General features: G+C 60.1%; 2 protein-coding genes across 5 annotated transcripts; both read right to left on the bottom strand.

Annotated features, from left to right (window-relative positions):
* Window positions 1-1,494: 1,494 nt before the first annotated feature.
* UBL4A (ubiquitin like 4A) lies at window positions 1,495-4,227 on the bottom strand. Of its 2 annotated transcripts, XR_007124648.1 has the most exons (5): window positions 4,064-4,227; window positions 3,785-3,890; window positions 3,375-3,589; window positions 2,949-3,263; window positions 1,495-1,838 (listed from the first exon to the last, which is right to left on the bottom strand). XR_007124648.1 is itself a non-coding variant. In XM_047714889.1 (4 exons), exons 1-4 carry the CDS (start codon window positions 4,109-4,111, stop codon window positions 3,153-3,155), a joined length of 480 nt encoding a protein of 159 aa, XP_047570845.1. In that variant the 5' UTR covers window positions 4,112-4,227; the 3' UTR covers window positions 1,495-3,152. The 2 variants fall into 2 exon arrangements, 1 of the variants encoding a protein (XP_047570845.1); XM_047714889.1 differs by having other exon boundaries at window positions 1,495-3,263.
* Window positions 4,228-4,861: 634 nt separating this feature from the next.
* On the bottom strand, window positions 4,862-8,732 carry SLC10A3 (solute carrier family 10 member 3). Of its 3 annotated transcripts, XM_047714808.1 has the most exons (3): window positions 7,959-8,592; window positions 7,334-7,395; window positions 4,862-6,668 (listed from the first exon to the last, which is right to left on the bottom strand). In XM_047714808.1, the coding sequence occupies exons 1-3, from the start codon at window positions 8,131-8,133 to the stop codon at window positions 5,100-5,102; spliced, it is 1,806 nt and encodes a 601-aa protein (XP_047570764.1). In that variant the 5' UTR covers window positions 8,134-8,592; the 3' UTR covers window positions 4,862-5,099. The 3 variants fall into 3 exon arrangements, with proteins under 3 accessions (XP_047570764.1, XP_047570766.1, XP_047570765.1); XM_047714810.1 differs by lacking the exons at window positions 7,334-7,395; window positions 7,959-8,592 and adding an exon at window positions 8,625-8,732; XM_047714809.1 differs by lacking the exon at window positions 7,334-7,395 and having other exon boundaries at window positions 7,959-8,120.
* Window positions 8,733-10,626: the final 1,894 nt, after the last annotated feature.

Raw genomic sequence — 10,626 nt, 5'->3', positions numbered from 1 at the left:
GCACCAGGCCCAGCTCAGCTGCACCCCTGCTGAACCTATCAGAGCTGGCAGGGCCCAGTTTTAGCCAGGCCTGTGCAGGAGGCCTGCCCATGCCAGCAAACTGTGGGGGCAGCCTAGCTGCTTGCGTACCTCCAGTCGGTGAGTTCCACCGTGAAGTAAATGCCGCTCTCCCGAGTCTGCCCCTTCCTGCTCCGTGCCTTTGGGAAATGGGACCACAAGCACCGCATGCCAGGTGCCAGACCACTTCCATCTGTGAGGCCCCAACTCGTCCTGTGTCTCCCAGTATCATTGTAACAAACAGCAGGGCCCACCAGGTGCATCATGTCCCTGGGGGTGGGGACTATCCCGAGGACCCTCCCCAAGGGGCAGGCAGTGGGGCTCGGGGATCCACAGTGGCCAGGGCCCAAAGGGCAGCTGGGGTGTCAGTACACCTCCTGGGTGGGCGCTTGGCTCAGAGGGGTACAGAGCCTGCCTTAAACATCGTGACCGCTATTGAAGAACCACAGCGTTCAGAGCCCACAGGCATACCCGGGGCCACCCCCAGACTCGAGGGGCAGAGGGAGGGTGCAGCCCTATGGCTGCTCCATCTTCACTAGGAGTCCCTGGTCTCCTCTCCTGACAGCACAGGCCCCTTCCCCCTGTGCCTCCCACTCCCAGCCCTGCAGCATCTTTTCTCCTCCTGTCTTCCCTCCTTTGCCTGCCCATCCCTGCCCAGCCATAGCTACACACTTCTGCACAGAGAAGCTTCCAGAATGTGCCCCCCCCCGCACTGTCACTGTCCCCACCATCTCCTCTCCCCACCTTGCAGCCACTTCTAGCTCTCCAGTGTCACCAACGACCTTCTTGCTACCAATGCCTCTTGGCAGCTCCAGACGACACCGCCCCCCTTTCTGTAAGGGTGTCCTTGGCTTCTCGTACTGACCTTTCCCCGTGGCCTTGTGTTGGGTAGCTTCTGGGCCTTTACCATGTCTCCAGTTGGGAAAATGCCTCAAGGCCCAGTCCTCTCTTCTCTTTTCATGCTTTTTCCTCTCTGGAAAGCCCCCTCACCTGTCCTCAGAGATCCTAGGACACTCTCTCCACACCTCACTCCTGACTGTCATCGCAGAAGACTGCATGGGGCTCTGGAACCAGACTGGGTCAGGCTCCCACCATACACCCTGACGATCTCATTCCTGCTTCCATGTCCACCCTGATGTCCTGGCTCAGTTCCTGACCCCTGTCCAGTGTCCAGTGTATGGCTCCTAGCCACCCAAGGGTTCTTGTCACTCCTGAGCCAGGAGGCGCTAGCACAAGGGACTCAATGGCCATCTCTAGGGTCTGAAATGCACAATGGCGTCACTCCCCTGCAGTGGACAGCTGCTGCTTGGGGCCACCATTTAGCCCTGGCTTTTGTAGGGAATCCTCCTGTCCCTCCCACCCATGGGAATCCAGGGGGCTAGCCTCCCACCACCCATCCCCCTTCTGGCCAAAATGACTGGAGCGTGACCTGAGCAATACGAGAACAGCGAGAACAGAGTTTATTTGCTGGGGGCATCCGAGAAAGAAGCTACACCTACATCCCGGGGGGAGAAGGTGCGCCTTGCTGGCTGTGAACAGGAGAGTCGGTGGACATGGAGAACAGCCATCTTTTGATCCTGAGGCAATGGCCTGGACCGGAGAGGGGAGGCAGGAGGAGACTGTGTGTCTGGCGGAACCGTCCATCTGCTGCCAGTACCCCTGGACTTCTCAGCTCGGCCAACCAGTGTTTCCTTTATGGCTTAAACCAGTTTCTTTCATGGTTAAACCCATTACTGGATGCCAAATGCAGTTCCTTCCGGTTCAGAGTCCGTCTCACTCACCTTTAGTGGGATTTGAAATTTCAACAAAAATTTCTTGACTCAAAATAAAAGGAGAGCATTGCAAAGTGCCAGAGGAACTCCCCTGCTGTTTGACATTCCCAGCTCTGGGGGGTGGGGGCAGGCAGGGACTTCTGCTCTTCAAAGCCTTCACCCTTTGGGCCTCTGTCTTCCCTGCCTGGCCACCCAGAATTCACCCCATGAGGCCCAGCAGGAGGGCAGCTTCCTTCTAGCCTTGACCATCCTAGGTGTCCTCTGCCAAGAAGCAGGTGTCTAGTGACCTCTAGTGCCCACACACAGGGCAAGGTGGGAGCAGGGCCACCAGCCCATGCTTCTAGTCCCTTCCCAGCACTCTGAGCGCTCCCCTCAGGCAGTGAGGCGTGTGCAGAAGGAAAGATCCTGTGTCCACAGGGCAGGGGAAGGGTGTACTTCCACACTGTGGGTAAGCGCAGGGTGTGGGGGTCTGGCCAAGGCTGAGTAACCTCAAGTCAGTCACCTGTCATCCCTCGGTGAGAAATGCCCACGTCCAGGAGGAAATAAGCAGAGGGAGTACCCAGAGAGCTGTGACATGAAGGGCCAAGACGTCGCATCTCTGGCCCATGCTTGGCCACTGCTTGGTTTTTGGCCTGTGTGTGTATGGAGCACAGACCCCTCACCCCGGGGCTGGGTAAGGATGAAGGAAAGGGAGGTTTCAAGAGAGGCTGCCATGGTGCAGAGTTAACAAGTAGGAACCAGCGTGGCACTGGGACTTGCCTGAGTTCATACCGCAGAGGTCCCTGACTCCCTGACCCATTTTTCCTTGTCGAGGGCACACTGGCTGCAGCAGCTGCAGGGGCCCCAGGACTGGCTGTCACTTGACCCCCTGCCAATGTCCTGCAACTGTCTGAGGTCAGGTGACAGGACTGGGCAGCCTGGGCCAGCTGCTTTTCCTTTCAGGCCTGAGGAGTTTCTGGAGGGTTTATTCTCAGTGGCCGAAACATGACAGGCCAAAGCCTATCCCTTGGAACCTGTCCAACAGCCCCTTTTCCCCTCTGCACCCTGAGGCACTTCTAGAAGCTGGCCGCGCTCAGATGCTGGCTTCCCCGCTTCACTGCTTGGGCCTCGCCGTCTTACCTTTCGCGGGAGGCGGGGGGCAGAGCCGCGTCCAGTGCGTGTGCTGCGCCTGCCCCCAGCGCGAACCAGGTACGGAGACCCGGGTGCCTGCTGGCTGTTATTCTTATTCGTATTATTATTATGAGTCAAATCGCAACAGGAGAACACATTTAATGCTACATGCAGCTTGTGGCCTGGCCGGGCTCCTCCCCACACCGGAGAATCCTACTTGGAGAACCCCTTCTCCACAGCTCCAGTCACTTCGGGGTGCAGAAAGCGGCCGGCCAGGCGCTCGATGTCATCCAGCGTCAGGCGGTTCAGGGACCTCTCATAATCCTGAGGAGAGAAGGCAGGATTCATGGGCTGCCGGTGGGGGGTACCCTGCGGCAGAGGCAGGGGATGGGCGCAGCCGGGCTGGGGGTGGACGTCCTGGGCCGCCCTGCTCACCCTCTGGAGCTGATCCAGGACCCTGGCGGCGTCCGCAGCGCTGAAGTGACGGGCCAAGACTTTGGAGACGAGCGGCCAGGCCGGGGCTGGCAGGGCTGGGGCCTCGGCCAGTCTCCGGGCGGCGCTTTCTTCCAGCAACACCTTCTCCAGAGGTTTGACCACTAGGTTGAGCTTGGAATTGGGCCCCACGCTGTAATCGGAGAGTCTCTTCCCATCTGCCAAAGAGAGATTGATGGAAGTCCTTACCCACAGGCGAAGCTCTGCGGCACCTGTCTGCGGAGGGTTCGGTCACCTCCCTGAGGGCAGAGTGGCCAGCACCCCACGCGTCACACTCCTTCCCGAGCTCGGCCAAGACACCCCGTCCCCCGAATTCCTGCGCGGCTCCCTGGGCGGCTCCTCTGCCCGGGTACCTGCCAGGGCCTTGCCCTTGAACAGCAGCCGCTGCTGGCGCACGGGGACGTTGAGCTTCTCGGAGACCAGATGTTTCAGCGTGGACACCGGCTCGTCCTCCGACACCTGTGGCCGGGCCGAGGGTGCGAGGCAGGGGTTGAGTTCGCGGGGCCCCCGCCGAGGGTGTCTCCGCGGCCTCCCCTCCCGCCCGCCTCCCCCGCCCCCCCCCGGCCCGTCCCCGCGCCCAGCGTGGGGTGAGTGCGCGAGCCGGCACGCTGGCGGGGCCCCCGCAACGCTACCTGCAGGCTGCACTCGCGGCCCTGGAGCGCTTTCACTGTCAGCTGCATGGCGGCCGCGGCGGCGTCCACTGCGGCGGGCGCGCACCCCAACCGCCCCCCGCTGCGCGCCGCCGCCCCGGGCGCGCGCCGGAACCGCCCGTCGCCGCCGGAAGCAGCGCGAGGGACGCGCCCAGCCCCGCCCCTTCCCGCCCCGCCCCGCGCGGCCCGGCCCGCCTCCGTCGGCCCCCGAGGAGCAGACCCGGAGTCCCGCCTCGGGAACGTCGGGGGACGCCACGCGCGCTGCGGGATTTCCTTGCGGCCACGGTGCCTGGCAGCCCGCCACGACAGGGAGGAGGAGCGAGTTGGGCCAAGTCGGCTTCCGGTGGAAGCTGGGCCTTGGTTGGGGGGACGGAGCGCCGGGAGAGCCGTCGCCCCCCGGCGGGCTGCTGGGGCTCGTGCAAACCCGGATTCTCGCGCTCCGGAGTCCACGTAAAGGCCCGGCGCGGCCAAGCTTTTGCCCCACTGCCCGAGGGCCCTCTGCCTCTCTTCTCTAGCCTGGCTGCGGAAAGTCAGCTGAGTTTGAGAGCTGGCTGGGGAGCCCGGCCTCTGCACTCATCCTGTCTTCATCCTCCCACGCTCACTCGAGAACAGTAGGGCCCACCTCTCACTGACAGGCAAATGCATGGGGAAGGAAGGTTAGAGAGAAAGTCTGCAGAGGTCACATGTTCACCCAAGCCAGTCCTCCATCCTGTGCACATCTCTACCCAGCCACACCCTTCCTGCCCCCACCCCAAGGGCAAAGACTGGAAGGCACCCAAGCTTGCTTCTCTCTTTTATTGAAATATATTTTCTGAGCAGTGCCCACCTACCTAACTCAGCATGGCCTCTTTGGCACTGAAAGCTGGAGAATAAAAAACCAGTAAAAAAAATAAGCCTGGATTTTTTTTTTTTCTGAGTGCATAGTGCATGAGAGCTGAAGGCCTTTGGTACACAAGAACTGGGGAGACAGTGGGCGGAGGGTAGGGGCGAAGGGTGGTGAAAGCTTGACCTAGGGGCCTCATGGGACTGGGCAAAGGCTGCTGTAGATGAAGTGGCCGATAACCAAGGCCAGCATTTCTGAGGTGCCACTCAGTGCTACGATGAAGGGGGCCTGGGAGGCGTAGTCTGCTTGAAGGCGACGGAGGGACAGCTGCAGCATGGCCAAGGCCAGCAGGCTGTTCTGTACCCCTACCTCGATGCTGACCGTCCGCCGCTGGGCCACTGGCAGCTTCAGGCATGTGGCCAGGCAGTAGCCCACCAGGAGGCCAACCAGGGGCACTGTGAGGCCCACCAGCACGATGGGCAGCCTGACGCCTGCCAGGATGAAGACCCCCATGCGGTAGGCCAGGAAGAGGCCACCTAGGAGGAGCACGAAGCTGAAAGGCTTAATGACCTGCAGCAGCAACTGGGAGAACTTGGGGAGCTTGGACCTGATCACGACACCTGCTGCTATGGGGACGGCAATGAAGAGCAGGGTCCCCAGGATCTTGGAGATGGGCACGTGCAGTGTTTCATGGATGCTGAGCAGGCGGCTGTAGAGAGCTGAGGACAATGGCAGGAAACCAGTGGCAGCCACTGTTGAGATGAAGGTCATGGAGATGGCCAGAGTAACGTCCCCTCCAAGGAGGAGGCTGAAGAGGTAGCTCCCCCCGCCACCTGGCGACGAGCAGGTGATGATGAGGCCGAGAGCCAGGGCCTTGGGCAGCATGAAGACCTTGGCCATCAGGAAAGCATATAAGGGCATGACCAGGAACTGGCCCAGGAGGCCCAGCAGCATGGGTTGGGGGCTCTGCAGGAGCCCCTTCAGAACCTCGAGTTCTACTTTGCACCCAAATGAACACTTGTTGACAAAGAGAAGAGGCAGGAGCAAGTAGAGTATGGGGCTCTCCGAGAAGTGGACCAGCTCAGTGCGGAGACTGGTGGGCATCTCTTCAGCAGGCGAGACCTTGATGCAGAAATCTCTCCGTTCCTCAATGAGCATGGGTGGAGCCTCGTGGGGATCCATGAGCTGGATGTGGAGTGGGGCCAGGCCGGGCAGGCCCGAGTGGATGCTGACCACAAAGCCACCCCCGCCGCCCCAGGTTATGGCACTCACGTTTTTGATGGTCAGCACCTCTGTGTCCAAGGAGGTGACCCTCAGCGTGGGGCCAGGTCCTGTCCCATTGGCCTGGCCGGGGTACCGGCTTGAGATCACAATGATGCCCTCGCTCTCCTCTGGGAACTCAAACTCCATCACAGAGCCGTCCCCAATGCTCAAGTATTGGCTCCCCGTCAGTGGCACGGTATGGCCCAGAGCTGTGCCGAGGTTGGCGCTGGCTATTCCGTGGGCTCCCAACGGCAGGCTGATGAGTAGCAAGGAAACTCTGAGCAAGCCTAGGGGGCCTCGGCAAGCCCCGCCTCCACCCCGTCCAGGCCACTGGGAGCTGCCCCTGGTCCTCCTAAGCCCCATGGCTCCTCCCAGAGGACCGTATGCCCAGGCCCTCTGTGGCTTAGGAGAGCAGCCCCACTCGTGCCATCGGGTTGTCCGGAGAAGGGTCCATGGGCCGGGCCTGGCCCTGTGCTGTGTTCCGTGACAGTGGAGCTCTTCCTGAGGAGATAAGAGACACAGAAAGGTTATCTGGTAAGGGTGAGCAGCTGTGAGTCCAGGAGCAAGGAGGTCTGGAAGCCCAGTGCTGGGAGACTCAGCTGAGCCCCTAGCCGCAGTCCCAGAAACAGAAAGGCAATGCCTAGTTGCGGCCCTTGAGTGCCATTTGGCTGTCCCCTTCCCCCGAATACCTGCCTCAAGTTTCCCACCCCTCACCCAGTGGGGCCGCCTACAGAAAGGAGTTCCCTTTCAGACTGCGGCTACCTGCTGCTTTCCCTGGCCTTTTCCAGCACAGTGAACATGCAGCAATGGCCTGATACCCGTGGATCTGGGAGACCCACCCCCAAACCTGTCACCACCAGCCTGTTCCCCACGGGCTTCGAGACAGAGAGGGACCACAGTGACACTGCACCCAGGATGAAATCTCCGAGAGGCTGCATGGGGATGGCAAGGAGACAAGCCTGCTGAGAGCCGGGTGCTGAAACCCGGCTTGGGCCAGATCTGAGCGGCCATCAGGCTGTTTAAGTATCATCGGCCAGGCAGAGAGCAGCTGGCAAAGCAGCATGTGTAGTGAGTGGGTAACCAACTGGCGGAGGGCCTCAGGGCTGACGTCCACCATCGCCATGCCATTGTGAACAGCCCTGCTATGGCTTCGTGGCCTACCGTACCTGCCGACAGCGGTGAGGCGGGAGTCCTGGGGCAGGAAGCGGGTCCTCTCTCCCCAGGTAAACTGCCAGAAGCAGGAGCAGGAGGTGGACAGATAAGACCCTGTGTTTGCGGGATGTTTTTCTTCCTCCTGTCGGAGCTCCCACTCCTCTGGCAGTCCCCAGAATTTAAGCCCCTTAGGAGCACTGTGTCACACCTCTGAGAGGCTCTGTTCTGAGTCCAGGGGCTCCTCCCCATGCCCACACGAGGCCCTACCGAAGCTGAGAACTTCCAGTGGGACTATGATCGGTTCTGGGTCGGGGGAGGGTGCCTGAGGATGAAGGGTTTGTCCACTTCCACTTCTCAATCTGGGCAGCCACTGTCACCTGCTGGAACTGCGGCAACCAGGGTGGGAACACAGTGGTCTACCCTCACTCCTGTTGGTTGCCTCACTGCAGTGTCCCAGTCTTGGAAGAGGCCCTTGCCTCTCCAGATCCTATCAGTCTTTGAACCTGTTCCCCCTCATCTGAGACTGGGGGGCAGGGGAAATGGGGGGTGAAGGGCAAGTTAAGCAAAGCTCATCCCTGGGAAAGTTCCCCCACCCCTGCATGCCGTGGCCTCTGCTGGTTTGGAGTTTGGGTCACTTACCCTGGAGGCCTTGGTCCAGCTTTGCATGCCACCGCTGAAGAGGGAGGCAGGAAAACCAGAGGGAGTATAAGAAGCAAAGCAGAGGGGAGTCACAGGGAAAAGACGACAGCACTCGGGACTGAAGCCACTGGGGTGGTGTGAACCAGTTCAGAAGGGAGAGGAGGCTAAGGGCCATCCACCCTGTCCTTCCAGTACGGCTGGCGGCTTTGAGTCACTGCAAGAGGGTTCTGGCCCAGATCCCACACCATTTCTGCTTGAGGGATTGGACGAGTTTGAGCAGCTGCACCCTAAGGCAGGGGAGGAAACCCTGGGCCGACCGCTGTTTCCACACCGGCCGTGTGTTCGGTGTGAGCGCAGTCGGCATTGCTAACCCGGCTCCTCCCAAGCTGGGAGTCCGGAAGTTGCCTGCCTGGGCACAGAGGTCGAGCGCCAACCGAGGAGGGGGCGGCGGACCTCGCCGCCGGGCTCGCGCTGCGGTCCTGCAGTAGACAGGCGGGCAGGCCGCCCGGGCGGTCCCCGGATCGCGCCACGGGCCCTCACGCCACTCCCAGGCCCTGCGGCCGCGCCGGTCCCTGGCCGGGCCCGGCCGCCCGAGCGAGAGAGCGCGGAGCCCGGCCGGGGCCAGAGGCCTCCTTCTGCCCGCCCTTTCCGGCCCAAAGCTCTCACCTGCCGCCGAGGCCCGGGAGCTCGGCGCCGGGGCCAGCGCCTGCCCGGCCCGCGGACGCCTGCGAGCTGGGCCCCCCGGGCCCCGCCTCGCTTGCCGGGGCCCCGCCCCCCGCCGAGGCTCCGCCCCCGGGCGGCCGGCACGCCCCTCGCGACCCGGGCCGGTTTCGAGCGGATATGACGTATCTGGGAGCGAGTCGGCGCGGGCGCACGGAGCAGGATGTCTTCCGGGTCGTGCTTGGCCCACGCCGGGGCCCCCTCGGGCCGCGGGTGCGAGTCTTCCGTAGCTGCCGACGTGGCTCCGGGCTCCGGGTAGGCGCCTTGCTCGTGCACAAACGCTCTGCGGCTGGCCTCGGGTTCCCGCCACCACCACGCAGCCCCCGGGCGACCGAGCCCTGATAGCCTCCGCCTAGTTCCAACTCCCTTCGTTCAAGCAGTGACCGAGTGTCTACTTCCAAACTGGGGGGCATCGGTGAGCTTGTCCGCCTTTCAGAACTATTTGGCGCCACTAGCAGAGTCTGAAGGCGTCGCTGGAAAGGAATGCAAACTGATGGCATAAGTTGGGCACAGAGGTGGTGAGGTGTTGTGAAAGGCTGCTGGGCAACTGCAGTCAGTCAGTGGCCACCTGCTGCTCTGGAAAAATTTGTCACGGCTCTGATGGAGGCTAGTGGTCCTGAATCACCAGTACGTGCCCACAGGAGGTGCTGGATCGTTGAGAATGGAAACAAAACAAATCAGCGTCTGTATTTTAGTTTAATTTTTCAGGCACCATACTAACTTTAATAATAAAAATCTTAGTTTAAATTTAAATACATTTAACTTAAAAATTGTATGTTTCATAAAGTTTACATGGGCAGCGTATGTCATATGTAAACAGATAAACACATGGTGGGCTTTATGCTCCAGAGGGTTTGATCAGAAACATTCAGAGGCCCTAGCTCTCCGTTCTTCTTTAGCCTCAGAGGACCAGTAAGGTGTAAGCCATTTGTGTGTACTGTATCTCAACATCCCTGGTACTACCTCTCACAAATGAAGCAAAGGGGGTCCTGATGGAAGTGGCCTGGTGCAGGGGAGAGGCCTGCGTTTGGCACAATGCTGCAATGGAAAGTGCAGTCTACAAAAGGGCAGTGCGGGTCTGGGTGTCTGAGGACGGGTATTACCGGCCAAATGGAGAAGGCGAATGGATCAGCCCGGAAGACCTGGGTAAGGAGAACCTAAAAGACTTGTCCTCCCTGGAGGAAACCTGTGTTTTAATAATCCAACTAAATGGGAGTTGCTTCCAGGGCTCAAGGGGAGTAAATGTAGTTAGAAGGCTGCTCCCTGTTACTGTCAGTCACCTCAGCCCTCCCTGAAAAGCCAAAATGGGCTGGGGGGATGTCTGGCATGAGGGGATTTGGAGGTCTGTACATGGGAAAAGGACGGCTACATTAAAGGTAAGAGAATGTTCATAGTTGGTTTGGGGGATTAATAATTTACCTCAGGAGAAGAGGAAGCGCTCTACAAATCAGTCAAGGACATCTGCTTCCAAAAGAGAAGTCATCTGGACTGAGAAAACATGTGGAACAAACAGTAGTGACAGTCAAAACGTAAATGCAGTTCAGACGGGAGCCCTGCCACTGTACTATGTAATAGGGTGGTGGCAACCCTGAGAGGTATGCTTACCTCCCGGTCTCCGGGCAGCCATCTCTAGGAATCTGTGTGGTAAATGAGTGTGCAGGGAAGACACGTTCTACACAAGCACAAGTATGGCATGCGTTTGCTATTTATAGGGACGGGTGACAACTGTCTTTTTTGCCTGCCCAGCATCAGGTAACAGGACCTCGGTTTTCTTTGTGGGAGCCATCCCTGCTCCACACTTGGTACACAAGGTCTGGATGTGGGTCACTCCAGCACTTGCCTCTGGAGTGTAGCCCAATCGGAGCCAGCCATATTGATAGGAGGATACGCCCATAATCTGACCTGGACCAATGAGAGCTAGTTCCCAGGGACTTGAGCTAGAACTGCT

This window comes from Lutra lutra, chromosome X, assembly GCF_902655055.1.
Source record: "Lutra lutra chromosome X, mLutLut1.2, whole genome shotgun sequence".
Taxonomy (NCBI): domain Eukaryota; kingdom Metazoa; phylum Chordata; class Mammalia; order Carnivora; family Mustelidae; genus Lutra; species Lutra lutra.
Note: the sequence above shows the minus strand (reverse complement) of the source record. Positions and strands in the feature narration are given on the sequence as shown.

Excerpts from the sequence above, each read along its gene's own strand:
- UBL4A (XM_047714889.1), bottom strand. The coding sequence starts at position 4,111 with ATGCAGCTGACAGTGAAAGCGCTCCAGGGCCGCGAGTGCAGCCTGCAG. Across the intron at positions 3,590-3,784 it reads CAAGGGCAAGGCCCTGGCAG|ATGGGAAGAGACTCTCCGAT; the intron begins GTACCCGGGCAG and ends TCTCTTTGGCAG. Across the intron at positions 3,264-3,374 it reads TCCTGGATCAGCTCCAGAGG|GATTATGAGAGGTCCCTGAA; the intron begins GTGAGCAGGGCG and ends TTCTCTCCTCAG.
- SLC10A3 (XM_047714808.1), bottom strand. The coding sequence starts at position 8,133 with ATGGCCCTTAGCCTCCTCTCCCTTCTGAACTGGTTCACACCACCCCAG. Across the intron at positions 7,396-7,958 it reads GCTGGACCAAGGCCTCCAGG|TTTACCTGGGGAGAGAGGAC; the intron begins GTAAGTGACCCA and ends TGCTTCTGGCAG. Across the intron at positions 6,669-7,333 it reads CGCCTCACCGCTGTCGGCAG|GAAGAGCTCCACTGTCACGG; the intron begins GTACGGTAGGCC and ends TTATCTCCTCAG.